The sequence below is a fragment of the Camarhynchus parvulus genome, chromosome 5 (genome assembly GCF_901933205.1).
Source record: "Camarhynchus parvulus chromosome 5, STF_HiC, whole genome shotgun sequence".
NCBI classification, from domain to species: Eukaryota; Metazoa; Chordata; class Aves; order Passeriformes; family Thraupidae; genus Camarhynchus; species Camarhynchus parvulus.
In genome coordinates, this window is record NC_044575.1 from 39,303,774 (window position 1) to 39,330,899 (window position 27,126).

The 27,126-nt window shown below is 43.4% G+C and overlaps 1 protein-coding gene across 8 annotated transcripts in view; it reads left to right on the forward strand.

Annotated features, from left to right (window-relative positions):
- The first annotated feature begins 9,903 nt into the window (after nt 1-9,903).
- The window catches only part of GPATCH2L (G-patch domain containing 2 like), a 32,700-nt gene continuing 15,477 nt past the window's right edge, over nt 9,904-27,126 (forward strand). The window contains exons 1-9 of one of the 8 annotated variants that reach the window (XM_030949079.1): nt 9,927-9,967; nt 10,442-10,762; nt 10,868-11,538; nt 17,765-17,829; nt 21,174-21,350; nt 21,719-21,798; nt 23,884-23,951; nt 24,778-24,817; nt 26,960-27,045. In XM_030949079.1, the coding sequence (XP_030804939.1) occupies nt 10,880-11,538; nt 17,765-17,829; nt 21,174-21,350; nt 21,719-21,798; nt 23,884-23,951; nt 24,778-24,817; nt 26,960-27,045 (1,175 nt within the window). In that variant the 5' untranslated portion in view covers nt 9,927-9,967; nt 10,442-10,762; nt 10,868-10,879. Of the gene's footprint in view, nt 9,968-9,995; nt 10,017-10,130; nt 10,222-10,441; nt 10,763-10,867; nt 11,539-17,764; nt 17,830-21,173; nt 21,351-21,718; nt 21,799-23,883; nt 23,952-24,777; nt 24,818-26,959; nt 27,046-27,126 lie in introns of those variants that run through there. The other 7 variants (XM_030949077.1, XM_030949078.1, XM_030949081.1 and 4 more) reach the window with 7 other exon arrangements.

The window sequence follows — 27,126 nt, forward strand, 5'->3', positions numbered from 1 at the left end:
GTGCAGATCTACCTCTTAATAAAGAGGAAGATTCTGTATGAATGAGTTGGCTGGTGATACTAGAAATCTTAGGCTAAGCCTTCAGCATCATTAGAAGGAGACAACATGAGTAATCCAGAATTTCAACACGCAAGCTATTTATGACAAACATTCTTCTCCATTTCCATTTTACTGGTGATTTGCACAAGAAAACAGCAAGAAATGTACACTTTGTTTAAAAAAGCTAAATATACAGACTTCCATAAATCATTCTGGTTTGAAAGGTTTCTAACTCTGGTTCTGGAGCTACTCTTAACTCTCTGCTAATGATTTGCTCATTGCCAACAATTTTCTCATGGGAATATGTGCATGAAGAGAACCTGCTAATGATTGAATGGATCTTGGTGATCACCATGCCCTCCAGTTTGCTTTCCAAGAGACCGTATGTTCCTGGAGTTGTCCTCTATTTGTCAGCAATGAAACTTGATGCTAAATGAGAGGTCTTGCCTCATGTGGGGGGTCTGCTTCTCACTGCTTCTGTCTGGATGGCCCTGAGGAGCTGGAGATTACTAGAACTCAACACATGGTCACGCATAGATGGGATTAAGCTAAGAAGGGGTCGGAGATCTGCCTGGTTTGGGAGTTTGGAGAGATTATTTGTGCTACTGTATGCAGAACTTTATACACTGTGGCAGTGAGCACTTGTTTGCTTTCATGGTCTCCCGCGTTATCTAAGTGAGAAGTATTTCTGGTTTTACATCAATTTATTGTAAGTCTTTTGCTGGATTGATTTTCCTGCAGCATACAGGGGACAATCTGCCCCTCATCTTGAATCTAGAGGAATGGATTTGTCAAAGGAAGAGGAAAGTCCAGACCCCATAGATTTTTTCAATCTGCAGCTGCTCAGTCGACACTCTGACTTCTCTGTTGCATCTTTTCTCTCCCATATGGACCTTGCCAAAGACCCTTTGTCATCTCAAAACCAGATTTTTGACCATCTCAAGTACATTATTGGCAGAAAATCATAATAACTAAAGCATTAACTAATATTAACTGTGAGAGTAATAGGTTATATTACTCTAATTTATTGGAAATATTATTATCTTCCTGTCCACTCAAAATTTGTCTGGGATACCGAAGTTTTCTATTGAAAAAGGAATGAAAATTGAAGTGATGGGTTTTTTTCATAGAATCATTCACATTCGAGGTGGGAGTTCAACTTTTTATCCTAGTCTCATCCCCTAGTGCTTATTTGGGCTGGATAAATTTTCAAGGCTGCTTACCTTCACAAAGAGGGAGAAAGTTATTTCTAGCAATGTCAGGAATCAAGGGGATTCTGTAGCTATTTGTCAGGGGAGTGATTGTGAGCTGAAGGACAGGAAATTCATGAAGACATAAACATGGTACATGAGATGGCTTGGGGGCTGGTGGGGTGTATCACAGCAGTGATACCTCTAGAATAGAGGAAATATCTCAGGAAGCACACACAGAAAGAGTGGTGCAAAAGCTGAATCACAGTGCAGTATGGGGTATGTACAAAGGGTTCCTCCCTTTGTACATAATTTCTGTGAGTGATTCAGTCAGAGGTCCTAGTTTTTAGCCACCTGTTGAGGGATCAGCTAATGCAGGACACTCTGAATAGCCATGCATGACCTCCTCATATAGCTGGGAGGGAGGCCAACACTTTGCATCTTCTTTGGCCATCAGGGAAAGGCATTTAATATGAGCTGTGAGGTGGCCCTTTGGGAGCTGAACAGCTCCAGTGGGCTTTTGTTTAGAGTGTGCAGGCTCTGCCACCACATAAAGCATCTCTTCAGCCACTAAAACTGCTGATCTGTGGAACTTCTTCATTGCTTTTCCCTCCGATGTGATTAAGGGGTCACTGGTGCTGACACGGAGAAGAGAGGTGGAGGAGATGGCAGTGAGGGTGAGAGGGGATGGTTGGTTGGTGCAGCTGCCCTTCTGCTGGGAGTCCCTCCCGAATTCCCTGCCACTCTCCTGCTTAGCCTGATAGCTCCTCCAAGTTCTCTAATCACCTTCTTGCTGTAATGAGCCTCTCATCTCACTGATGGAAATCAGGGTATTTGGTTATGAAAGGGACACTGTTAATAACACGATCTCTCTCTTCTCCACTCCATCCCCCACTCCCCCATCAACCCCCCTTCCAGTTCTCCACACAATTCTCTCAATTAATGATAGGCAGAAATTAATTTTTCCCCTGGACTGAAACAATTGCTTGGCGGAGGATTGCCAGCTCGGTTCCAGATAGGGACCTTTCCCAGCAGAGCCCAGAGAAAGGAGGAGAGACCGAGGCGATAAGCAGGGCCCTATCAGCAGCCACAGGACGCAGTAATACAAATGTTATCCTTAGAAATGTATTTAAAGAGGATATGTTTATAATTCGAAGAGGATTGTCAGGACTGCTCCCCTCCCCCTCCCCACAGATCCATGCTGCTGCGTTCTTCCTTACCATGAACTGCTCTCAACCCTCCGAAAGGCTTGGCAATGTCAGCACCCCAGGCTCCCCAAGCTACAGTATGAGGTAGGAGAAGGGGATGCCTGGGTGCACTGCTGGGAATGGCCGTGGAAGGACACAGTACCCAGCAGGCAAAAGCCAGGAAAGACAGGGACCAGGAGCTTCTCCAGAGGTAGGGACTTGCAGCAGTTCTACTTGGATTTTGAGCAACAAGAGGCAAGGGGTGACAAATACACTGTAGTGAAAGAAAGCAGTGGTAGAAGAATGAACAAGTACATGGAGATAAGGGAGGCAGTCCTAGCTGCAGGCTGGTCTGGAGGGGAAGTTAAGTACAGCCTGGGGCAGAGATGTAGTTGCTGTTGCATGTGCTGTCCCCTTGGTTGCTTTCTAAAACGACACATTGATAGATCCCATATGTAAAATAGCTCCATGTTTCAAAAAAGCTATCTGGCCCAGCCCAACCTACCAGATGCCAGCCAACAAGTGTGCTCCTGGCTGAAACACCCAGCCCAGTTCACACACCCATGGAACAGGGCACCTTTACCTTCCCCTCAAATAAGGAATGACAACACACTCAATAAGGCCTTCTAGCAACCCCTGCCTGCCCACTTCCTGCAGACTTGTGACATGCCTTGCAGCTCTATATAAGACCTGCTGTTCTTCTTTGTACCAGTTAATCTCACTGAAACAGGCAGATAATCACAAGCCACAAGGACAACAGGAGAGGAACGAACAAGAGAGGCTGTAGAGGACTTTCAGGAAGCAAAACCTGCAATCATTATGACTGCAAAAGACATAATTCCAGCCTCCTCGAGGCTTTACCTGTCCTTGTGGGTGATGCCCACACTTGGCTGTGGTGGGTTGCTTTGAGGCCTATAGATTTTGAAACACCACTTGTTCTTTCTAAGGGCAAGCTAGCACTCAGTTCCTGCCCAGCCACATTAACATCCACAATGCTCCAGCCCTCATCAGCATCACTGGTACCACTGCCTGCTCTCTGCTGCCATGGCAAGTGTGCTTCTTTTCTGAACACTGAACTATCCTCAGGGATTTAGTCAGGTCCCTGCAGCTGGCTGGTAGACTGCCAAGTGCCCCTCTAGGTGTCTCTGAGGCTGCTGTTTTTACACCAGTAATGGCAGGTAAACAGGCACTCCAGTAAGAGCCCAGATCATTCCAGTCCTATGAAGTCCTTGATCAACTGCCAAATAAGGCAAAAGGTTAAAATGAAACATGCTAGATAAGAGATGAGTAGCTTCATGACCAGACTTTCTGTTGCAAGATTAAGGGGAACCCCACAATTTATTTAGTAGTTCTTTAGTTCCTGCCCTCTGTTTCTCTTTTCGTTTAGCTCTTGCTTTCAAATTACAGCATTAACATCCTTCTTTCTGTCCTTTCCATGGAAAAATCCAAGTATAGCTGATTTCATTTCATTAATTTCTTTCTGAAGGAACTCTGCATCTGTGACACTTTGTCTCTCACCTGTCACAGTAACAATCACGTTTGTTTTATGTTGCCTCACACCTATATTTAGTATACTCTTCACAGCAATCAGGAGTTTGATTTGGCCATATCAGCAGGCGTGGCACCTTGTCACAAGTCCTGACACTGTATCCTGCACATGATAATTGCTCAGCCAACTGCTAGCAGGGATGGAGTCCTCATGAATCCTCACTCAGGTAGGATCGGCATTGCTCAGCACACAACACTGTGGAAGGAGGGTTTGTACACAACAGGTCCCACAAACCCTCTGGCTCCCCTCACTTCAGCTCACTCTGTCTCCACCAGGCAGACTTTCTTGATCCACTGCCACACGTGTGAAGACAGGCACCAGCCCCAGAAGGTCCAGAGCATCTACTGGGGCAGAAAGGGTGGAGGAGGATTTGGTAGACCCTACTGGCCTTCCAGTGCAGGGGAGCAGTGTTAGACCAGAGAAGATCTGATTCAGTGAGTCTGAAGAAAATATACATGTTTTAAAACACAAAATCAATTTGTTGTTGTACAGTGTGAAAACCTCTTTCTTTTGCTGGGCACAAGTGAAGTCTTCTGGCCTCATGTAGAGGTGCTGTGGGAAAACAATAGAACCTAAAATCCAGACCGCATTTAATGGAAGTAGACTGACTCACTGCAAGATTAAAATACCTGCCAGCTCCACTTTCTGTATTACTTCATGTTCATAGCTAGAAAGTTCTTTCAGACATCTCTGTGGAGTGTATTAGGGACACTGGAAATTAAACACAGGCCTGTCACAGGATGTTGGAATACAGGTCATCCCTAATCATCAGGACTATCAGAAACCCCTAAAGTCCACATTAAATGGATATCAAAGATGCTGGAAACCTAAATGTAGGCCTGAATTTCACTGCACCCTCAAAGACACTTGGGAACCAGAGCATATTAGGGAAACACCACCTGATGCTTGTAGAACAGTAACCAGAAATAAACTGACCCTGTCTGTTCCACAACTTCTGTTGGGCTTTTGGCCCAGCATCAGGCAAGAGTCCTGATGTTGGGCCAAATGCAAGAGCTTTAACTGTAGGGAAAAAAGTATTTACTGTTGTGGTCTGTAAAAGAATGCAGACTGGATATTTGCCCTGCAAATGACACCAAAGAAGAGAAAACACCATTTTTTTTTCTCCTGACTGTCTCTCTCCACTTCTGCCCTGTCTCCCTCAGCAGCTTGGTTTCTCCACCCATTCCCAGTGCTGCCAAACAACTCCCTCAGATCAGAACACAGTGATATTGGTGGTGTTGGGTAACCTGTGTCACAGGAGCATTTTTCCAGGGCCACAGGAGTCACTAATTTGAACTGTTACTGGTTCCTTTGGCAACACCCATGGAATGACATGGGAATGTGAAGCTAGGATATGACTCTGTAAGGGAAGGACACAGAGATGTCTCTGCAACTGACTGATTTACTCGAGTTTCTGCATTGAAGTTCCTGGGTTCTCTGTGCATCATTTGTTCCCTTCCCTCAGTGTTTCTCACTGTTGCCAGATTGATAATCCTCAGTGATGTGGTGGAGCCACCTATCCTGGTGACAGTGGAATTCTTCCCCTTTTTCGTCATATTTAGTAGTACTAAAATATTCTTAATTGATAGTGGCTTGCCCAGTTCCTCAGAAAGAGCTACCATGAGGTCCACCATTAAAGCTATCACTAGGTCAGTTTGCATGGCCTTTATTAGCAGGAGTTTGCATGAACCCAGTGGTATGAAACACCAGGAAAAGAAGCTGAGCTCTGTAAGTGTGTTTGGATTGTCCTCCCTAGCTATGTTCTTGGGGCTGGTATTCAGTGATTGTTGCCTTACACACATAGCCAGAGCCTCCATGACAGCCTCCTTGTCATTTTCACCCAGCTTTTGTCACTGCGCTGTCTATGCTGAGCCAGCCTGGCATCCCCTCACACAAGTGTTGGTGGACTGGCGCCTCCAGATGGGAGCAATCCAAGGCAGACTGTACCATCTCCCAGGGAGGAGTTCATAGAAGGGTCTTGACATGTGCAGAGCCTTGCAGATGCCATTTCTGTCACTTTCAGGTGCTGTTTCCACTTGGACTTGGGAAAATGTGCTTTGAAGGCATCTGAGGGAGTGTTCTTCCAAGACAAGTAGGCAGTGCTGGTTAGTCACACCAAGATGCTGGTGAGTGTTTGATGCACAGAGAAGGTCTCTCCCTCTGGCCAATGTACACCTGTTTCTGCTAAGGGCTGGATTTCTGAGCATGGGTACATCCCAGCACACCCACACAGCTGGACCAAACTGACAGCCCAAGATTTTCCAGAGGGCAACTTGTAACTTGACAGCCAAAGTCTTTAGAAACTCCTTCCAGGTGGTGGGGCAGGAAGGAAGCATGGCAGTACAGCCTTGTCCACCGTGCACTTCTCTCTCCCTCGCTCCCTCCCTCCCTTTCAGCCCTGTCCTTTCTCAATACCCAGGAAAGATTAACTCCTCTTCGCACACCAGAGAAAGTTATTATCATTAATGAAGAATTAAAAGGGAGTGATTAATAAAGGGCCCTTATCTGGCCATGAGGAGGAGGCTGGACAATGGAAGGAAGATGGAGAAAATGAAAAACAATAAATATGAAGCGTAAAAGGAGGCGAGCACTGCTCCCACTTGTTAGATCGCAGCTGCATCTCCTGAGGGGGGAAGGCTCCAAATTGCTAATTACTGCCTCTGAAAAGACCTCGCTCTGATATGTTTTCTGCTGAAAGGTTCCCATTAATGAAGCAGCGATGATGCCGTTTCCCTTTGACTTGCCTTCAATTCCCTCCCTGAGCTTCCTCCCAAGCCGGGAACAATGAGGCCCTGGGAGCTGGCGGCTCCCACAGGCCTCTCGGAGACTAGGCCGGGGGCAGCCGAGTGAGGGGAGCCGAGCCGGCTGTGAAATATGGAGGGGGGAGATAAGGCAAAGACAGAGGAAAGAGGCTCACTCCCAGGAGCCCAGGGAAAATTTGCAGTTATTATGAAGGAGATGAGACAGATTAAAAGCCCTTGTGTTCTGCGCTGCCCTTTTATTTAGTGGCTTCATCTCTGAGATGAAAGAAGTTGGAAATGACTTTCTCCGCATTTTGCTGCAAGAAGCTTCACGGCACATTTTTTGACTTTATTCCTCCCTTTGTCTCTTGTCCCCTTTCTGTCTCTCTTTTTCCTTTTAACCCCTGGAAGGTTTTGCTGTGAAATGTCATGGGACGAGGCAGAGCATTTGCTGGGGTAGAGCAATGACCCTGCTGCTCTCCCCATCCTACTGGGCTGTATGGCTCCCGCTGCCCAGCGAGGAGGGAGCTGGGCCAAGGTGCTGCCATGACAAGCAGAGAGCATCCAGCCAAGCTTCCTCTCCTGCTTGCCTCAGAAATGTCCCTCATCACTAACACACCCTCTCCTGCCTCTAGGCCCAGCAGCAGTTCAGCACAGGTAACTGCAGCCTCTGAGCAGGAAAAAAACCCATCCTTACAAAGCCCAGTGATGGATAAGAATCCATGTGGAGTAAGAGTGCTAAACATTTTGTATCGCTGGAACATTTAATGAGCAAAACTAGTGCTGAGAAGTTGGGACAGTTCCCATTCAGGCAACCTACAAAGTGCACAGAGAGTAAACAATTTGCCAGGGATGTGGGATGAAGTTGAATGCAGACAAGGATTCAAAATTAACTTTTGCTGACCCATGTCAGAGTGAACCTTGTAAGACTGGACAGAAATACCATAAACTGCTCAAAACCAGATTATCCCAACTGCTTCATTATATTTCTTGAACTCCTATTCCAAATTATATTCCTCATTATATTTCTTGAACTTTTATTCCAATTTTTTTCCACATCAGTGCTCCTTTGTGGTACCCATTTAGTTCTCAGGACCCTTGCAATTGCAAGAGCTCTTTCATCCTGTCTCTTGCTTTTTGTCCTATCTCTCTCACAGAAAACCGACCCTGTGTGCCAGTATGTTGTCTTTACTCAGGCCAAATGCTGGCAATATCTATGGAAATTTGGGGTTGAGTGTTGAATGTGGAAAAAAATAATGGACAGGTGAATTAAAATTTATACCAGTTGAAAAACATTTTGTTGACCTACAGAGAACTAGTTGGGAAATGAGGGGAAAATAAGAGAAATTAGAATGGGCATCTGCTGCCATCTCCCCAGGACATCTGAATACAGGATTTCTTGTACACAATTGTTTGTCTGGTTTGTTATCCTGCCTGGAATGGCAGCCAGTATTGAGTGCTTGAAATGAAGGGGTAAGAAGCTCTGAAGTGATGTTTACAGAATAACCTTCCCATCAGGGGAGTTTCTCTCTAACCCAGACATTTTGTAGCTGTTTTATATCCTGAAGCATGAAAAAGGATTGCAGCGGTGAAACAGGATTAGATTTTAGGAGGGATTTTCTCTCAGATCTGAGAGTAAAAAGAAAACCCCTGTACTGGAAATAGGAAACTGGATGGGAAAACAAAATGCTGCTAACAAGTAAGGTGAGTTACTGCCCCAGAAGGGGTTAAAAAAAAAGGATAGAATTTTACAGGCAAATTTGTGCACATAAAGTAACTTTAATGAAGTCAGCTTTTGGAAATAGGATGAAACAAAAATCTATCTATTAGCTGCTTTTCTTTTTTTAATCTTTCTTTTTGGAGGAAATAATAGAGAACTACAAGGAAATGAAAATGTTAACATGACAGCTCAGACTGGCACAAAGGACTGGTTAGACAAACAGCATGAAGAAAGTTCAGCAAAGCTAAATGAAGCTTGTCCTATTGGGGTGTAGGAATCAATGGCAAACTCAAGGATTCAGTTATTTTTGAGGTATCTTGACAAACTACGGAGGGTGCCAGAGGACTGAGGAAGAACAAACCCAGCACCAGTGTTTTGTGGTGGGAGTAGGGAGGCAGTAGTGGTCCTGGCAAATATCACCCTTTAGAGTAACTTCTGTTCCTGGCAACGTGATGGAATAAACAGAAATGGGGGAAAAAGTAAGAATGCAAAGGATAAGAGATCTGTGAGCAATAGGCAGTAGTATATATTTCCAGAGAATAAATCACATCTAAATAAATCTGATTACTTCCTTTTGATTTAATTTACAAAATTAGTGAAGAGAATAACTCAAACATAATATAGATATGGACTCTGGCAAAACTTTCAATATGCTGCACTGTAAAACATTACATGAAAAACAAACCGGTATTGGCTTGAATGTGAGTGCAGCTATGTCGGTTAAGAAAACCCCAAACACCCTTCTGTGGAAAAAAAACCAAAACCAAACAGAAAACCAAACCCCAAAAAAAAACCCCACTCTCAACCCCCATCCAAAACCAAACAAAAACAAACGAACAAACCCCCAAACAAACAAACAAACAAACACAACAAACTCCAAAAACCACCCAAACAAAAAAATCCAGCAAAAAAATTCCCGAAAATAAACCAAAACAAAACGACGACGAAAAAAACCCACTCAGAACCCGCTGAAGAAGCATCATGAAAGCTGAGAAATAAACGGAATGTTATGCAAAACTGGATGGTGGCAGGTTCACACCTAGCCTTATTCTCATGGCTGCTGGTGATGTGTAAGCTGGCACGATGGGAAAAGAGATGCAAGCCTTAAGGAGAGAGGAGCAGCACTGTGAAGTTTAATTTAGGATGCACACAACTAGCGTGGCAGCAACGAAACGGAGGAGTTTGAGTACCAAGTTTATTTACTGTCCATTACAAATAAAACACGGTAACCAAGCAGCTGAAGGTTACGTATAGGCAAGGGCTGCCCCGCTGGCAGGTGACGGCTCTGCAATGGCTCCACTGGCGGCACCAGCCACGGCGTCAGCACACAGAGCAGCACGGAGCTCGGCAGCGGCCGCGCTCGGGGGCGGGCCGGGCGGCGGCGGGCAGCGGGGCGGGGCGGGCTGGCGCTGGCCCGGCCGCGCCGTCAGGGCTCGGAGGCGGCGCGGCGGCCCCGCCCGCGGGCGGGGCGGGCGGAGGAAGTGGCCCGGGGAGGCCGGAAGCGGCTCTGACGAGGGGGTGGCGGAGCGCGGCGCTGGCCGGTGAGCGGGGTCGCGGGCAGGTCCGGCAGGAGGCTGCGCGTCCGGGGCGGTGAGGGCAGTTTTCCCGGCCATTCCCGGTGAAGCTGGGGGGTGTCGGGCAGAAGCAGCGGCGTCTCCTTAGAGGAGGGAGGCAGTGCGGCCGGGTCGCTGAGGAATAAGAGAGGCGGCCTGCGACAGTGGGTGCTTCACCGGGATGGAGGTGCGGGTGTTTCTGAGCCCGGTGGGAAGAGAAAGCCCACGCCTGCAAGGCACGGGTAGGGAGAGGGGTGTTGTGAGATGAGGGATTTGGCCAGGACTTTAGGATTGGCACACTGATAGCCCTGAGGTGTAGGGGTGGTATTTTTCGGCAGTAGGAGTTGGGGCTTGGTCTCATACACCCTGTTCTAAGGAGCCCAGCGTCCCGTGCGCCTTGCTTTATAGCTGAAGTGATACTGACTTGCAAACTACCTGTTTTACCATCTGTTTTACTCCCAGCTTTGCTGCTTGTCTACTTTTTGGAAGACTCAATCTGTTTGTCAAGCAGGCTGATCCTTCTCTGTTGCTTTACTGATGCCGGTAGCAAAAACTAGTTGCCGGCTTCCATACCCTTTGGGATGTGTAATTAAGCATGCTGCTTCATCACAAAAGATGAACCTTAAGGCCTTTTCAGACACAGAGCACTCAAACCCAACTGCTGCAGTAGAGAGAGATCTGTGCCACCATGGCTAGAAGAGGGATTTAACCCTTGCAGAAAGGATTTAACCCTGCCAGGAAGTGGCAGTTGTCCTGCATTGGGTCCTCCCAGGTAACTTCGAAGTAAGTGTCCGACTCCTTTAATGTTACAAAGGGTATAGCATACTACAGTCCAGAGATGTGTTGGTAGCAGTATTTATGTCTGGTGCTAATTATTGTCATTTTTAGTAGGTATTGCCAATGGATGAACTGGTGCATGACTTGGCCTCAGCTTTAGAGCAGACTTCAGAGCAAAACAAACTGGATGAGCTATGGGAAGAGATGGCACTAAGCCCACGGCAGCAGCGGCGTCAGCTTCGCAAGAGACGGGGTCGTAAGCGACGCTCAGACTTCACACATCAGGCAGAACATGCCTGCTGCTACAGTGAGGCCTCAGAGTCGAGCTTGGACGAAGCTGTCAAGGATTGCCGTGAGGTGCTGACAGCTAATTTCAGTGACTCTGATGACATGGCTGTGGTCAAACGGCATCCAGCTCTTAGTGCCACCCTAAGGAGCAAGCAACACTTGTGGCATGAGTCAGACTCCTTTACAGAGAATGCGCCCTGCCGGCCTCTCAGGCGCCGACGGAAAGTCAAACGTGTGACATCAGAGGTGGCTGCCAGTCTCCAGCAAAAACTCAGGGTGTCAGAGTGGAACTATGAGAGGGGCTGCAGGTTCAAGTCAGCCAAGAAACAGCGTCTTTCACGCTGGAAAGAGAATGCCCCTTGGACATCATCCAGTCATGGCCTTTGCGAGTCAGGAGAGAACAGGCCCTTCCTCAGCAACGGGGGAAGGAAGGAGCGGATGGAGTGTGAAGCCGATGATCAGAAACAGGGTTCAGATGAAAACATGTCGGAATGGTGAGATCTCAGTTTCTTCCCTGTGCTAGTCAGATGGCTGCTTTGCTTGCAGCTGCTTGTAAATGCTGTGCCTTGCTTTTTGAAGTTCTTAAAATTATTCAGTGCTGCTCTTTTTGTGAAAATGAGAAATATCTCAGCTGCTTCTAAAATGTAGAGTTTTTCAAAGTCTTTCCTGCCAGTATTGTATGATGGCCCAGAATGCTTCCTTGAAAAGTAGGCAAGCTGATAGGTTTCTGGCTCCTGTTACACAAAGAGTCCTCTGAAATGTCATTGGCCTTGCAGCGTGCTTGTGGCCTGTGGTTCTGGGAGTAAACCCCCAGCTGGCACTTCTGTTGCGTGATTGGTATGAGCTGATCTCAGTTTCTTATTTTCAGCATTTAAGTAGTGGTAGATAACAGATCAGATGTCCCATCATTACTGCTGGCCCTCTGTGCAGGTGCTGTGTGAACCTCAGTCTAACCTTCCTTGCAGTTCTACATTTCTGCTCTTGATCTATCATTAAAGCCTAGCTATGGGGAGAATGTGGTGAGAGGATGAAGACGTTGAGAGCAACTTATGTTACTTACAGGATAAGCCTGTGCAGACAGTGGAGTCTGATGTCTTGGTGTCCAGTTTTGGAGAACTTTGATGAATTTGTGGCAGAATCACATACAAGGGATTAAAATAAGACATGTAAATGTCATTGTCTAAATTTGCATTGCCCTTGGGAATTTTTTTTCTCCGTGTGACTGTGACTTTTATGCTCTCTGTCTAAGGTTTAGGATCATAAAACTGCTTCTGTCAGAAGAGATTTTTCAGGGTAGAAAAGAGGCAGCTGCTGAGAATTAAATGGAGGAAATTTCTTAATGAATGGCATACAAAAAGCACATGTGATCGCTGATTTTCTAATTATCATTGTGTAAGAAGAGCAGACATTGAGGAGACATTTAAAACAAACAAAAAGTATTATTTTTCATGAAACATGAGGTCTGGAACTCTCTACTGCAGGACATTTTAGAGGTCAAAATTTAAATATGTTCAAAAGGGAGATGTGGAGCATAGGCATATCAGGGGCTGTTAAACATTACAGCCCAGATGAAAGATCCCACTCAGGAAGTCCTTAGACTGCTGACTTCTAAAAGCTAGAGGAGCATACAGAGAAGTCTGTGTTTGTCATGTTCTCATGTTCTTTTCTCAAGCGCTGTTGTAGTCACTATCAGAGGAGAGTGGATTTGGAAAGTCTAACTCTTTGATACAGTATGATTGTTCATATGTTGAGGTTCAATTAAGTGTTGTGACAGTCTAGCTCCTGCAGTGGACAGGTCAGAGTGGACAGGTGGCACTTCATTATTATGGCTTTGTGGATAATAGCTGGAATTGCAGACTTCTCAGTGCTGTTTTCTGGGACCCTGTGAAAAGCTTAGGTTATAGTAAGTCCTCACTGTGGTCCAGGGAACCACTATTGCATTTTTACTGGGTCAGTTGTGATTTGTAGCATGTAACTCTTACAGAGTGGTCACTTTTTTCTTTTAAGACTGGCTGTTGTTCCTAAAAAGTGGGTGTGAAGTGGGGCTTTACAAGAAACTTGTGGATGACAACCTTTTGTTGCTAGTTGTTGAAGTAGTTTTATCTTCTTAGAGCTGTTTGCTAGTAGTCCAGGAAAAGAAGTGTGCTGAGTAGCTCCTGAATAGTGCGTGTCAGTGGTGATGGACTGAGAGATACCCTTACTAGATGTGGCAGTGATGGACAGTGTTGCTTGAGTTGGTTTTTTTAACACCAGTCAGAGTCTGTTCCATCATGTCAGACTTGAACTTAAACCAGTGGGGTTTCATCCAGCCTTTATTTGTGCCAGCCTTGGAAAGAGTAAATAAAGAGCTATGTCCAGACTGTTACTTGAGGACCATGCTGGGAGATGGCTTTGTTCTGTCTCAGTTGTCCCTTGCTCTCAGACTAATTATTGTGCAAGTATATGCATCAAATGACACTTACCATCTGCTGCCAAATCCTTGGGATTCTCTCTGGAAAGCTAGTGTTTGGAATATTTGACCTCTCCAACACCACATGTGTGATCTGTGCTGTGACTCACTAGGGAGGGCCGCAGTTGGAGGGAGTAATATATACAGCCCTCTTCACTGCAGAGTATCCCTCACAGCAGTGAAGGATCATGCTTTGGTCTCTGCTGCTCTAAATATAGCCCTTTGCTGTGAAACTGGCTGTGTTTGCCTCACTCCCACTGTGCTCTAGCTGTTTTTTCTGGTACAGTAAGGGAAGTACTTTTCACAGATGTATGACAAGGGCATATCCTGAGGAAAGGAGAAGAAAATTGGATGCCTGGGAGAGCAAATGGTGTGGTTGTCATCACAAGCTGATGGGATGAAAGGTGACTGATGCTGCTTGTGGGACTTGTAAGCAATCTGCGGTGATCTGGTGATTTACAAAACTTTCATACTGAACTAGTTCCATTACTGTTCACTCCTCTAACAATATGGAACATGACAAAACGAAATGGGTTTTCAGGCAAACTAAGTTCTGTATTCAGAATGGATTTTTTTAAATCTTATTTTTCCTCCCCTACACTGACAATTTCTTGGTGTGTTATGTAGGAATGAATCTGTAAATGCTGAAATATCCTGTATTTTCTCTGCTTTCTACAAGGCTTCCTATCATAAGTCAGGTCAAAGACCTGTTTATTCAATTGATAAACTCCCATTCACTGAAAAAGTCTTGGATATGGATTCTTAACAAGGAAAAGGGTTTTTTCCTAGTTTGCCTGTGGGACTGTGCCCAGTCCTTTCCTGGAGGAAGATGAGCTGCAGTATTGTGATCCAAGTGTACATATAATGAAATCTTTGAAATTGTTTGCCAAACACAGCAAAAGATGAACATAAATTGAGAGAAGGATGGATGTGCAGGAACACCGTAAGGAAATGATGATGGTTCTGAATTGGATGATGACATGACCCAATGCCTAATCTATAAATAACTGTGGAAACAACAAAGGAAACAAATTTTAGTTTAAGCAGTCATTTGTATATTTGTGCAAAGGTGACAATTAGCTGCTAAGACTGTTAGAAGTGATATGCCTTTCTGTCCCTAAATGTTTTGAGATTCCCTGCAGCCATAATAAAACAAAGGCAAATTATATATTGAGTGCTGAAGTTTTTTCTCTCGTTGATCTAAACTGAGTGCTTCCAGAATGTTCTGGGTTTGGTTTGAGGGCAGAACAAACCATAGTACAAGAGCTGTCTAAAAATCACTCTGAGTAGTGTGTTTCCTTGGGAAAAAATATGCAGTCGGTCTCATCTGTTTTCAAGAACCAAAACTCTGTGACTTTTTCAAACTTGGGATTCTACTGACCCGCCAATGCTGTGAGATTTCACTGGCTTAACGCTGATGTATTTGTTGTGGTTTAACCTGGATAGGCAGCTCAGCTCCATAAAGCCACCGGCTCACTCCCCTGCAGGGACGAGGGAGAAAAATGGAAGGCTAATAGTGAAAAAACTCTTCAGCTTTAGGTAAAGTTGATTTAGTAGGTAAAGCAAAAGCTATAGTACGCAAACAAAGCAAAATAAGGAATTCACTATTTCCTATCAGCAGGCAGGCGTTCAGCCATCTCCAGGAATGCAGAACTCCATCATTTGTAACATTATTTGGGTAGACAAACACCACAACTCCAAATGTGCCTGCCTTCATTCTTCTTTTTCCCAGCTTTTATTGCTAAGCATGACATTATATGATGTAGGATATCACTGTGGTCAGCCAGGGTCAGTTGTCCAGCCTGTGTACCTCCCATCTTCTTGTGCACCTCCAGCCTGCTCACTGGCAGGGCAGTGTGAGAAAGCCTTGGTGCTGTGTAAGCACTGCTCAGCAATAACTAAAACATCCCTGTGTTCTCAACACTGATCACAAATCCAAAACATAGAACCAAAGTGCTGCTGTGGGAAAAATTTAACTCTGTGCCAGCCAAAACCGGTACAATGTTCTGGCCTGAGAATGTGACCATCACTCATCCTGAATGTGCGGTTAAGTTGCTCTACCCTTTGGAAGGGAGCTGCTTTGATGACAGTCTGCAGTTGCATTCATGAGTCTGGCTAAGCTGATGAATTGGAGGCCAGTCTCTCCATAAAAAAAAAAATAATTCCTATCTTGGAAGGCAAGTGACAAAGACAGAGTGTTCCGCTTCCCCTCCTTTTCCAGCCCAGCCTGACCTTCTGCAGCCCCTCGGTGCCTCTTGTTTTCTTATTTTTATAGAAAATCAATATCTCTCCTGACACAAACAATAGCTCAGGCAAGAGAATAAATGGGGGAAACCTGAGATCTCTGTCCATCACCTCTCAGTTTAACTCCCCCAAACTATTTAATTATAAGCATGCTTTGCTTCAGGTGTTTGCGACACTGAAATTGCTAAATGAGGACCATTTTAACCAAAGATTGGGTGATCAATAACACTCTATAGCAGTAGCTTGTCGGATCAATAGCATTCATTATTTCATGGTTAAGGTAAGTAGCCTCCTTTGCAAGTGGAGGTCATTAATCAGTGCTCACTGGACCTACAGAAAGGCCTGCGTAGGAGTCTAGTTCGTGTTCAGCCCTGCAGTGTAAAAGGGGTAGTGAAGAGGGTGAAATCCCTAAAAGTTTGTTCCTGTAAAGCACTGGCAGTGATGCTTATCTGTAAGGAACTAAAGAGCTCTCAGTGCAACAGGATGCTTATAAAGTACAGTTAATATGACCTGGATGCTTGTCAGTGCTTTTTCCTTTCTCACGCACCTTTCCTCTGAGGATGCTAAAAACCTTATGAAGCAGTCACTCGGTCCTCACATCTGCAGCTTGTGAGGATTGTTTATCCAAGCTATCAAAAGGGAAAGCAGGCATGCTAAGGGATTGGCCCAGGGTCATACAGTCAGTTGGTAGGAGACTTGGGATAAAACAATTAATTCATGGTTCTCAGTCCTTGGCCTTAATTGCTGTGGTGTATATGTGGGAGGATGAATGCATGGCCTGGCTTTGTAATGGATTAATTTGGAATTTGATATTAACTTGCATGCTGTAAGGTGAGCATACTGTATAGATTGTTCATCCTTTAAGTATAAATGGCCTTTATACAATGATGAAGATGCAGAATTTTAGATATCCAGCATGATGAGTTGACTTGGCTGTACTTTAGAGTGTGTTTTCTAAGACCAACAATATGCTCTCAAAATAGAGTTTTATTCTGTGCCTGCAGTTCTTTGGAGTGACGTATTTTGTGGTCCCTCATTATTCAGCCTTGTGAATCAGGGGTTTCTGGTATGATCTCTAGTATGATCCAGTTTCCCTGGAAGAGTGGCATCCAGAGGTACTTTCAAACAGCATTCCCTGATTGGAGACTGATTCTAGTGCTGACTTGCACCTGGTGTTCACATCTAAGGTTTTAGTGCTCAGAGAGTAGGCAGTAAGTAGTTTCTGCTTGTCCCGGTATCTCTCAGCTAAATCAGAGGAAGTACTGCCTGAAGTGTCCGAGGAATGAGTTCAAGTCAGCATTAAGCCTTCAGATGCTTGGGACTGACATGAGTGGGTACTTCTGCTACAAATATTTGTCTAGCTTTGCAAGTCAAGTAATAGCTTTCTACACATTAATTTCTAGCTCTGTTCTTTTGTTCAAGAATTAAATCTTCTCTAACTGCTTCAGGAAATGCAAAGCAATGCAAAATGCTATGACAAGGTTGCATTCAGGAGGATCAAGTCATGCTGTGCTAAGGTATTTAGCTGGAGATTTGTAAATGTCACAGCTGCTCTTTACTCCACATAAAATAAAAGTTGGTGCGGGGGGGAGGCTGTGTGATAGTGTAACATTTTTCAGGAAAAGGAATCTGAAATAGAAAACTTAGGAGGGTTTTCAGTTAAGTGACCCAAGGACAGTGTTTTTAACTGAGCTTAATTTCCTGTTGAGTATTCCACATGATGCCATAGTTAGGTTATTAATTCTAGTACCTGAGGCAAATGCCATTTTATTAATTACTTCTTGATAATTTAGAACTAAACTAGATACAGGATTCTACTCTTTTTCAAGTGATGCAGCGTTGATAAGTTTTAACAGAAAGAAAGCAGTTACGTTCTGTTCTAGAGCCAGTAGTGTATCTGAAATTCAATTTTTGTGAGACATGTAAAACATTTTGGTCTTGGAGAAGCTAGTAAGATGTAGTAGAGTGGTTTTTGTATTATGCCTGTTGCAATTGTAACCATGTTTTTTTCTCTGTTTTTGTCCCAGTGAAACCAGCAGTGTTTGCAGCAGCAGTGATACTGGCCTCTTTACCAATGATGAAGGCCGCCAAGGTAACAGGTGTCCTGTGATTTTCCTCATGTGCTGCTAGGGAGTTCCTTACTTTCTTTACAAGTGCAAAGAAGGATCTATGTTTGAAGAGAGACAGAGAGAGAATTGTGTGAGGAAAAACCAGTGGCAGGGAGCAGCTAGAAGTTAACCAATGAGACGAGGGCTACAAATGTGTGATTTTCTTAACATTACACTTTCTCTGATGAAATACTTTGTGTATCAGATCCATAATATTTGCAATATAAGAAGCTATTATTGTGGAATTTGAGAGCTCTTCATAATGAAAAAGCACAGCTTATGATTTGTTTCTGTAGGTGTTTTAATGGTTGTCTACATACCATTAGTGCCCGAAATCTGTTAGTTGTTTTTTCTATGGTCAGGAAGAGAAGATGGGAAAAAAATTACTTAATGCTGACAAGTTACCTAATAGACTGTGCTGAGAAGATGATGGTGATATGTGATAGGTCTCATTTCTTTAAATATGTGTTCCTTCCTTGCTCTTGTGGGCATTAGTTGAATGTTGTATTTTCAATGTCTGTTGTAGAAATGGTATCTTAGGAGTTTTGAGTGTGAAGTGCAATCTGGTTTTATTTATCAGCCACAGCATAGTGTTCAGTTGATGGGGGATAGGGCAGAAGTGTGAAATAGGTTGTAGTAGACACATTAGCATTGAGGACTATTACATTTGGAGCACATGGAATGTGACCCTAGAGACCTGCAATTCTGTGCACTCTGATTCTGTCACATTTCACAAGCTAAGATTTGGATGAGATCTCTTCTGGGAATATATGAGTGCTAAAGGAAGTAGCGCCAGTCGCTCAATAGGATATTCTGCTTCCACTAGCTTGTTTATGGCCCGGGTGCCTGTGTGAAGCAACACAATGATAGCAAACATGCTTATGTGTTTTCTGATGGTATTTTAGGCTGTAGGACCAGTCTGTGATCTTAGGGAAGTATAATACTTTGCTTAAGAGTAGCTGAAAAATAACTGTTTCTAGACTCTGGTTCTTCAAAGGCAAGAGAAAAGTAGAATCTTTTGCCCTCTCTTTTTATTGATAATTGTTCAGGGGGAGCTGAAATTAGTGAGCACTTGTATATTAGGTGACAAAGCAGAGTTGTGACTGAAGTGTTTCACTTCATCACCTGAGACAAGATTGATGGAGATTGGATAGTGTGTATATATATAGTTGTCTATATGCTTGCCCTATATACTTGCCCTGATTTTGTACCCTGTTTTAGACATTAACTTTTGGCTGCTACTGGAAGTAGGATGCTCAATATACAGGAACATGTAGAAATATGACTTAGATGAATTAATAAAGTCCAATTACAGCCTTCCCTGTCTAGGTAAGAGAAGAGGTTTGGCATCTTTGTCATCAGGTCTCTCTCTGTTCAAAGAGTTGATACTGTCATGGCTTTCCGGCCAAGATGTTTTAGATTACAGTTACGTTAAAAGGGTTAAAAATATTGTTGCACTTTCAGACTAAATAAAAAATATCTCCTTTTCTTTTTTTTTTCTAAACAATTCTTAGTCATAAAGTAAATAAAAAACCAACAGCTTTCCATGTCAGTAAGATGGAGAGAGCGCAAATTTTTTTTTGTCATAGATCATCACCTTATAAATAGTTTTCCAGCACAATTACAGGCTGAATAATGGGAAACTTAATCTGGCAGCATTCTTAAATAAATGCAGGGTTTTTCCCTCCCTATTTTGAGGTTGCATCATGTAAAATTTTTGCTGATGTTGATTAAATAAATCATCTTTTCGACTGCACGTACCAGCACACTTCTGTGAGCAGAGGATGATCCTAGTTCATAATTTGATTGTAAGGTGGGTTTTTTTGGTTTTATATTTGTTACATGCATTGGGATCTCTCACAGTGAAAATGACTGAATATTAGCATATGATGCTGATGGTTAAAGTTTGTCTTGTGGAAACAGTGATTTGACGTAGATAGGGCACTGTGCCCAAATTTCTAGCAGTAGTTTTGCACAAATTAAGATCTCTTAGAAGAACTATTCAACATTACTTAGTTTTAATTTGCTGTGAAGTGGAGATGGGATTTTTATACTTTAAGATAAAACTGGTACCTCAGTTTGGTAGAAGAATGTCAGAGCTTTGGGATAAAGAATGTCAGAAAGAAGAATGTCAGAGCTTTGGGATAAAGTTTTCTGGCTGTCCTTCCTGTTGCTGATCAGAGTTTGTTTTGTGTGTTGCTTATTCTGTTATGTGCAAGATTGCAGCATTCTTATTAGGATGAGTTCTTTTACTTTCTTGTATTCCATTTTTCCTTTTTTTCTTTCTTTTTTATTTTTTTTCCCCTGCAAGATGTGTGGGTAGGCATAATGGACTTCGGTCAGGAATAATGTAAGTCAATGAGGAAAGGAGAGTTAGTGGGAATGCTTGAGTTGAGGCTTAGCGGTAGGCAAATGAGAATTTTCCCTAAGGTAGGTGTGTTAGTTTTTTAAGGCAAGATGAAGGACTTTGCAATTACATGGGACTATTTGTGAGTTGGGCTACTCACAAATAGTAGCTACATATGTCAGGTTCTTTGCTCTCCTTCTGCTTTTTTTTCGTACGCTGCTCATGTGCTAGTGGTCTCAGGGAATTTCTGGCCAGACACGTTTACTATGAACAGTGTCTGATGCAGTTCAGTTTTAGATTGCAACTGCATTAACTACAGCAACCCAGCTCCTTGGAGACTTTGGTCATGACTTCTGTTGCTGCTGCCTTAGTTTTCCAAAGGGTTTGTAGTTCTTAGAGATTCTAAGAAGTTGATTGAGAGCAACTCACAGCATGGTTAGTACTTACACTCAGAGTGACCATTTCTGAGAATTACGTGTTTTTGTCTTAGCTGCTGTCTTATGAGACTTGGGGTCTTTCTCATCAGTATGTTTCTTTTGCTTACTCTGTGAGCCTGGTTTTCTCTTGTGAAATTTCTCCTGTGACAGCCTATAACATGTGCCAAATGATTGGCCTCTACCGGTGTCGCAGTAATTACTTCAGAGAAAGAGTTCTGCATAAGACATCACACAACATTGAACTAAGGTTGATGAGATGCAGTAGGTACAGAGTGCTAAACCTGCCCTAGGCAGGTCTATAAAGAGGCTTTGTTCTATAGGGAAATTCTGGAGACTGATGAGTTGGATAGTTTAAAGTGTTTAGTGAGGCCCCGTAGTTACTGAGCATCATTGAAACAGAATACAAATATAAGGCTCTCCAAGAATGAATTCTTAATGAGTCTTCAGCTGTTTCACATTCAGATATGCCTACTTGTAGTATTTTGAGGAACTGTCCCAGGGTACCTTGATGTTATTTATGGCTAATTCCATCCTATTTCTTTAGGAGATGATGAGCAAAGTGATTGGTTTTATGAAGGAGAGTGTGTTCCAGGATTCACTGTCCCGAACCTTCTTCCCAAGTGGGGAGCGGATCACCGATCTGAAGTGGAGAGGATTGACTCAGGCCTGGACAAGCTCTCTGTTTCCACCTTCCTTTTGCCCTCACAGCCAGCTCAGAGAGGTGAGGTCCAAAGGAATTGTATTTGAGAACTTGTGATGATGGCAAGAGTAGATTCTTTTCATAGGTGTTGCATTTAAACTGGTATTGGTGATCTGTTTAGGTTTTTTTTTTTAGATCCAGTTAAGAAAAAGCTGCACTATTGACAAGTTTACTGAAATAGTCATACCAGCTGCCCACTGGCAGTCTTCCTTTTTTTAAATGTAAGGACTTTATTTGGTTTGTGAATAAACTGGCATATCTACATCTTTGGAACTGAAAAATGAGACAGAGGATCTGATTTGATTACTGAACTAAGGAGTTTTCCTGGTGGCTTTGTCAGGAAGAATCTTCTATGTTCATTGCTCAGTTTTTCTGCATTTGGTTTTCAGGATTTCATGCTCGCCTGAATCGCCTTCCAGGAGCTGCTGCCCGTTGTCTGCGTAAAGGTCGGAGGAGGCTGGTTGGCAAGGTATGCCCTTTTGAAAGATGGTCATTTTGTATTTCAAATTCTGGTCAGCCCTGAAGTACTGTTCTAAGATACCACGTAAATTGTTTTCTGCAGAATGTGGTCCTGTAGATTTTTTGTTTCATGTGTTGTTTGATTTGTTTAACTGCTTTGACTGTCAGAAGATGATTGAGTGACTAAGTGGATTTTAAGGCACATTTGGAGTGGCAAAGGCAGATGATCAGCGCTGAAAGCAGTATGAAAGGAGGACTGAAGAAGAATGTCAGGGAGCATAAATATCAAGAGGATTTAGACAGAATGTGGGGGAAAATGATGATGGCATGAGACTTGTGCATGCTCATCTGAGACTACAAGAGCAGAGAGGTGCCTCAAAGGTGAAGGAAGGCCAAATTTTATGTAGGGAAGAAGACTGATATGAATGGCAGCAAAGGAAGGTGGTTTTAGCAGTTGCATTTTTAGTGGGAAGAGAGTAAAAAGGTATATGCAGTAAATGCAGACAAAGCTGCCCAAAGCTGTTGACTAGTTGTAATATACCAGGGCATACACCAAACAATATATCAGTCCTTTTTCTAGTAGAACAAACAATACTTTGCAGATGTCTGACTACTTTGCGGATGTCTGTCTAAAAGAGAGGGGTACACCTGGTTGGGTCTGCATCATGGAATATTGAGCCCTGCTGTTTGTAATAAAAGATGGTTCTGAGAAGGAAGGTGTTGGCTGTGTTTGGCTTTTCTTTTTATTGTGATGTGCTCTGTGCTTTTGAAGACATTGGCGTAAGTTCTGAGCTGGCTGGCTGTAGTCTGCTAACAAGGTGTGTTAGGGGGACCTGGAATCTAGAGGAGTGCGACAGCTGCCTTCTGTTCAGTCATACTTGAAAGATCCGTGTCTGCCCCTTCTTTCTTCCACTCACCTTGCATAATTGTAACCGGCATTCAAAGTATGAATCCTCAGCTGGCAAGAAACTGACTTTACACAGGGTTCCTGAGGCCACCTGCAAGTGACTGGGCCTGGCGGCACACCTCTAATGATCCAAATGAGAAGGATAATATTTACTTGTTTAATTCATCTTCATCACCTTAAAGGGATCTTTGTCATTTGCAGTAGAGGTCACTGCTCCCCCTTCCCCATCTCTCTTGAAATTGTAATCATAAATAATGAGTTTCGTTCAGAGCTCCCCGGCAGCGAGCTGCTAATTACCGAAAGTATGGCTTGTAATTTACACAGTAATAAACTGTAAATTTAAACATTATGGCACTTGAAGTTAATAATTTTCCTGCTGTAACAAATAGCCCATCTTTCACCCCTGCTGCTACATCTGCCCCCAAACTTTGAGTGTGTTTTGCCTATATACCTGGCACAAACAAACCTTACCTGGAGAAGACTTTTGCCTTCATCTTCAGCCTCTTGCTGAAAAGTATGCTTCTTTCTTGGAGGCAGTTGCTATGCAGATGTGAACAGCTGGTGCTTCAGGCTGTGCATGTACATGTATGCCGGCATCGAGCACACGCACAGGGCAGCATCTTGCAGGAAGCAACATGCTCTCGGAGCAAGTCCTTTCTCCTAGGACCTGTCTTTTCTTCAGTTGCTGGAGGTCCTGCTGCTGAACTGCTGTTTTCAGAAATGGCAAAAGCGTCATGCTTTTACTCCTTAATTTATTCATTGTTGGTTGGTGAATCTCCACTGTTAATAGAACATTGTAGTGTCCTATCTCAGCCTGTTTCTAGCCCAACTGACCCCAGTAACATGGAAAGAAGCATTTCCCAGAAGTCTCCCCTGCTCTCATGCATCCTTGTGCTGCATACTTTGCTCTAGTTCAGTTTATGATGTGCCCCTCTGCAAGCAAATATCATCAATAAAAATAAAAAACAAGCCTCATAAATAAAATTGAATTATTTTCTGCTATTCTTATTAGTTAAATCATCTCAGGTGAAGTTCTAAAAGGAAGGAGTGAACATGTTTAGTTGAGAGTGGGCTGGTAAGGAAAGGATGTGACCCAGGGGGGTAAGATCTGTTTTTACTGGCAGCAGCAAGCTATTTTCTGCTCACTGTGTGAGGGTTTGCAACCTTTTGCCTGTCTTTGTGTTTCAGGAGACCTCCATGAGCACTCTGGGCACCGAGAGGCTAGGTCACATTGTTAGTGATCCACGCCAGAAAGAGTAAGGCCCTTAACTGTTGTTGTATAGAACTTCGGGAAGGGAAGAAGTGCTGCAGGATCCTCTTCCCTTTCAGGGGGTGAAGAGCATGAAGAACTGGGTGGACAATTAAGCATAACCTGTGGAATGGGAGACAGTATTCTACTGATAGCTTCTCTGTTTTCTTACTTGTAATTGCTGACTTCCCCTTTGTTATATATATATATATGTTTATATAAGGCTGCTCCAGTGTGTGGATGCTACTCAAATGCTCTTTTTTTACAGTCAGCTTTTTTTTTCATCCTCCCTTATAATGTGCCATTGCAGTAACTGCAGATCTTTCGGACATTAAGAGAAGACTGAGCCCCATATGTTCATTTTTTAAAATGCTTCTTTGTGGAGCTGTACTATGGGCACATACCCAGACTGCAGAAATGATGCTGACAAGGCAGCTGTGAAATTGCTTCTTCTTTCTTTGGTGTTATGTCTCCTTCCACAATTAGTGTATTTAAATTGTAGTCAGCACTGGAAATAGTCTTGGTGCTTATCTTTTGGCATCTCCCTAATGCTGTTCTGGGGAATGGGTAGGTAAGGATGGCATGTCTTGACTGTAGTGCAGTGGGTCCAGCCTTCACCAGCTGTTAATACCTTATTTTCTTCCTTGGATATGAAATTCGTGGTTTTTAATATGACACCTGGTGATGTTTAATCTTTTTCCTTCTCTCTCCATCTTTGTTCTTCCCTTCCCCTTCTTTTCTTATCCCAAACCCTCCCAAATCCCTTTTTTCTCCCCCCATGTTCATTCCTTGACATTGTGCCCACCTGTCCTTTTGACTCCGCCTCCTTCCAGTTTTTGGTTACCATCCATGGGGAAGAGAGATCGCAACCAGGTAAGGAGACTCTGCTTTTCCTTTTTTATTTTCTTGGTTCCCTTCTCTCTAGAAAGGACACAGTGCTGGCTTCTGATTTCTCACACACTGTGGCCTGTGTACTTGAGGTAAGGCAGTCCTGTCCCTTCTCATTTTGTTAACTGATGTCTTCTGGACTTTGAACACAACCCATTTCCTGGGCGTTGTATTGACTATTTAAACTGAATAGCGCAGTTTATACTTTTATTTATCTCCCCGTTTCAGGTTAGTGTTTGCCATCCTTTCTGACAGTGAGTGGGAGGGAAAATGCCTCTTGACAGGAGGAGCTTTGGCCTCTCAAAACTCCATAAGAATTGGAACCTTTTTCTCTTTTTAAATGCTTTGTTTTGCCTTGTTTGGCTCAGGCTTCTACCTGATAGTCTCATCCACAGAGAAGGGAAAAAATGGTGAGCTTAAATTTTGTAGTTAAATAGCTGTAAAGTGTAGTTAAATAGCAGGAAAATGTAAGAGGTGATAAGCAAGAGAAATAGGCCTTCTTGTAACTGAAACTCTTGTGTGTGCACTTTTACATTCTCCAGTAAGTCTTTCTAAGCTTCAGTGCTAGGAGATTTTTTTTACTTTAAGATATAAAAGCTCAGGTTCTTGATAGCAAAGAGCAAAAAAAACCACTCTTCCATTTGAGCAGTCATATTGTAGCAGTGCTCCTGGCCATGCACACTCCTTTCTATTCCTATATGAATTGTTTTATGGTTGGTGAGCAGTAGGACTGATTTTTTTTTCCCTTTCAGGTGACTAAAAATGCATATATGGCAAGAAATAATTTTCAAACCTTTGTGCAATTGCATGTTTTCCATTAGTGAGAACATTTTACAGATTGCTTTTATATTGTTGTAATAATACTCTTATCTAAAGATAAGAGTAACTACATAAGCTTTAAAATGACCAAAAGTAACTTTTGTTTTTCTTAAATGAACTTGAATCAGCCATTCCAGTAACAGAGGGTTCCTGGTGATTCTCCCTACTGTGCAGTTGCAGTGTTACTGACAGTAAATGAGCAGCCCCACTTCAGGAGGAGCTCCCTGATAGCAGCAGCTTTGTGGTGCATCTTCTTTCTCAGGAAGATGGAGGGTGAAGGCCTAGTACTGAGTTCTGAAGTTGCAGACAGTTTGTATGAGGAGTCCAGCTACAGGTGTAGATTGTTCCTTTTTCCTTAATTAAAAATGCATCAGTAATCCTAGTAATGCAAGAAAAGTGTTCTGGAGATTGGTGTAGCACTTTGCAAAGCAGATGGAAATTAATTTTGTGCTTGAGGTGTGAATTATAAATAAAGAGGAAATAATAAATGGAAGTATAAAGCAGGTACCTCAGAGAAACTAACAGTCTAAAGCTTCTGTTTACATATTGAGCAAAGTTTGTTCCATGCATTGATTGACCAGATTATTCCACTTCTGTCCTGACCATTAAAAATCCTGACCATTACATTTTGTACAAGCTGTCTTGCACAGGTTTGATGCCCTCAAGATTTGTCTAGTGTATGTCCAATGGAGTAGCTTAGAGTAGCCTGACCATACATGGTTTCAAAAATTTGTTTTAAGCAGTTTGCAAAGACAGCTTGTGAGGTTGGAGGAGAATGAAGGAGCAACTCACTTGCCATGGAATGAATTGGGTGCTCATTGTGAGCTTAACCTGGTGGACCTGAGTCTTCTAGAGGTCTGTTTCAGTGATATACACAACTCTTGGGAGTACAGGAACTGCTCTGTGCTTGCACAATTCATAACAGTGACTTTTTTCTCTGCAATGTGAAGGTAGACAAGAGGCTTTCTGAAAGAGAGGCAGATTTTTTTTCTCACGGCATGCAGCAATAGAGCTCTTAATCAACCAGCATTTTTAATAATGCAAGTTGGAAGAGGAGTGTGCTGAGGCTGTCTGTTGTGAGAAGGTGGTTATGAGATTTGCTGTTTCACCCTTTGTGCTAGCCTTTTGTCTGAACTGAGAGCCTGTTCTCATCTAGTCTTACCCCTTGAGGCGCCAGAAGGGTCTGCTTCTGCTATGTAAACAGCTGAAAGTCTCCTTATACTGTGTGAACAGAACAGATCTGAGGAGCTTTATCTGGACACTATTTCTTTTAATGCTTTGCTTAAATGAAATCTCTTGACTTTCCAGTTCAATCCATTATCTCCTCTCTACTCTCTGGATGTGCTTGCTGATGCTTCCCACCGAAGATGCTCACCAGCACACTGCACTGCCAGGTAACTTCCTTGCTCTGCTTTCTTGGGGTTGTCTCACTTCCCTCTCCTGGATGCCTTCCGTAGTACTGTGTAATCTGAGCA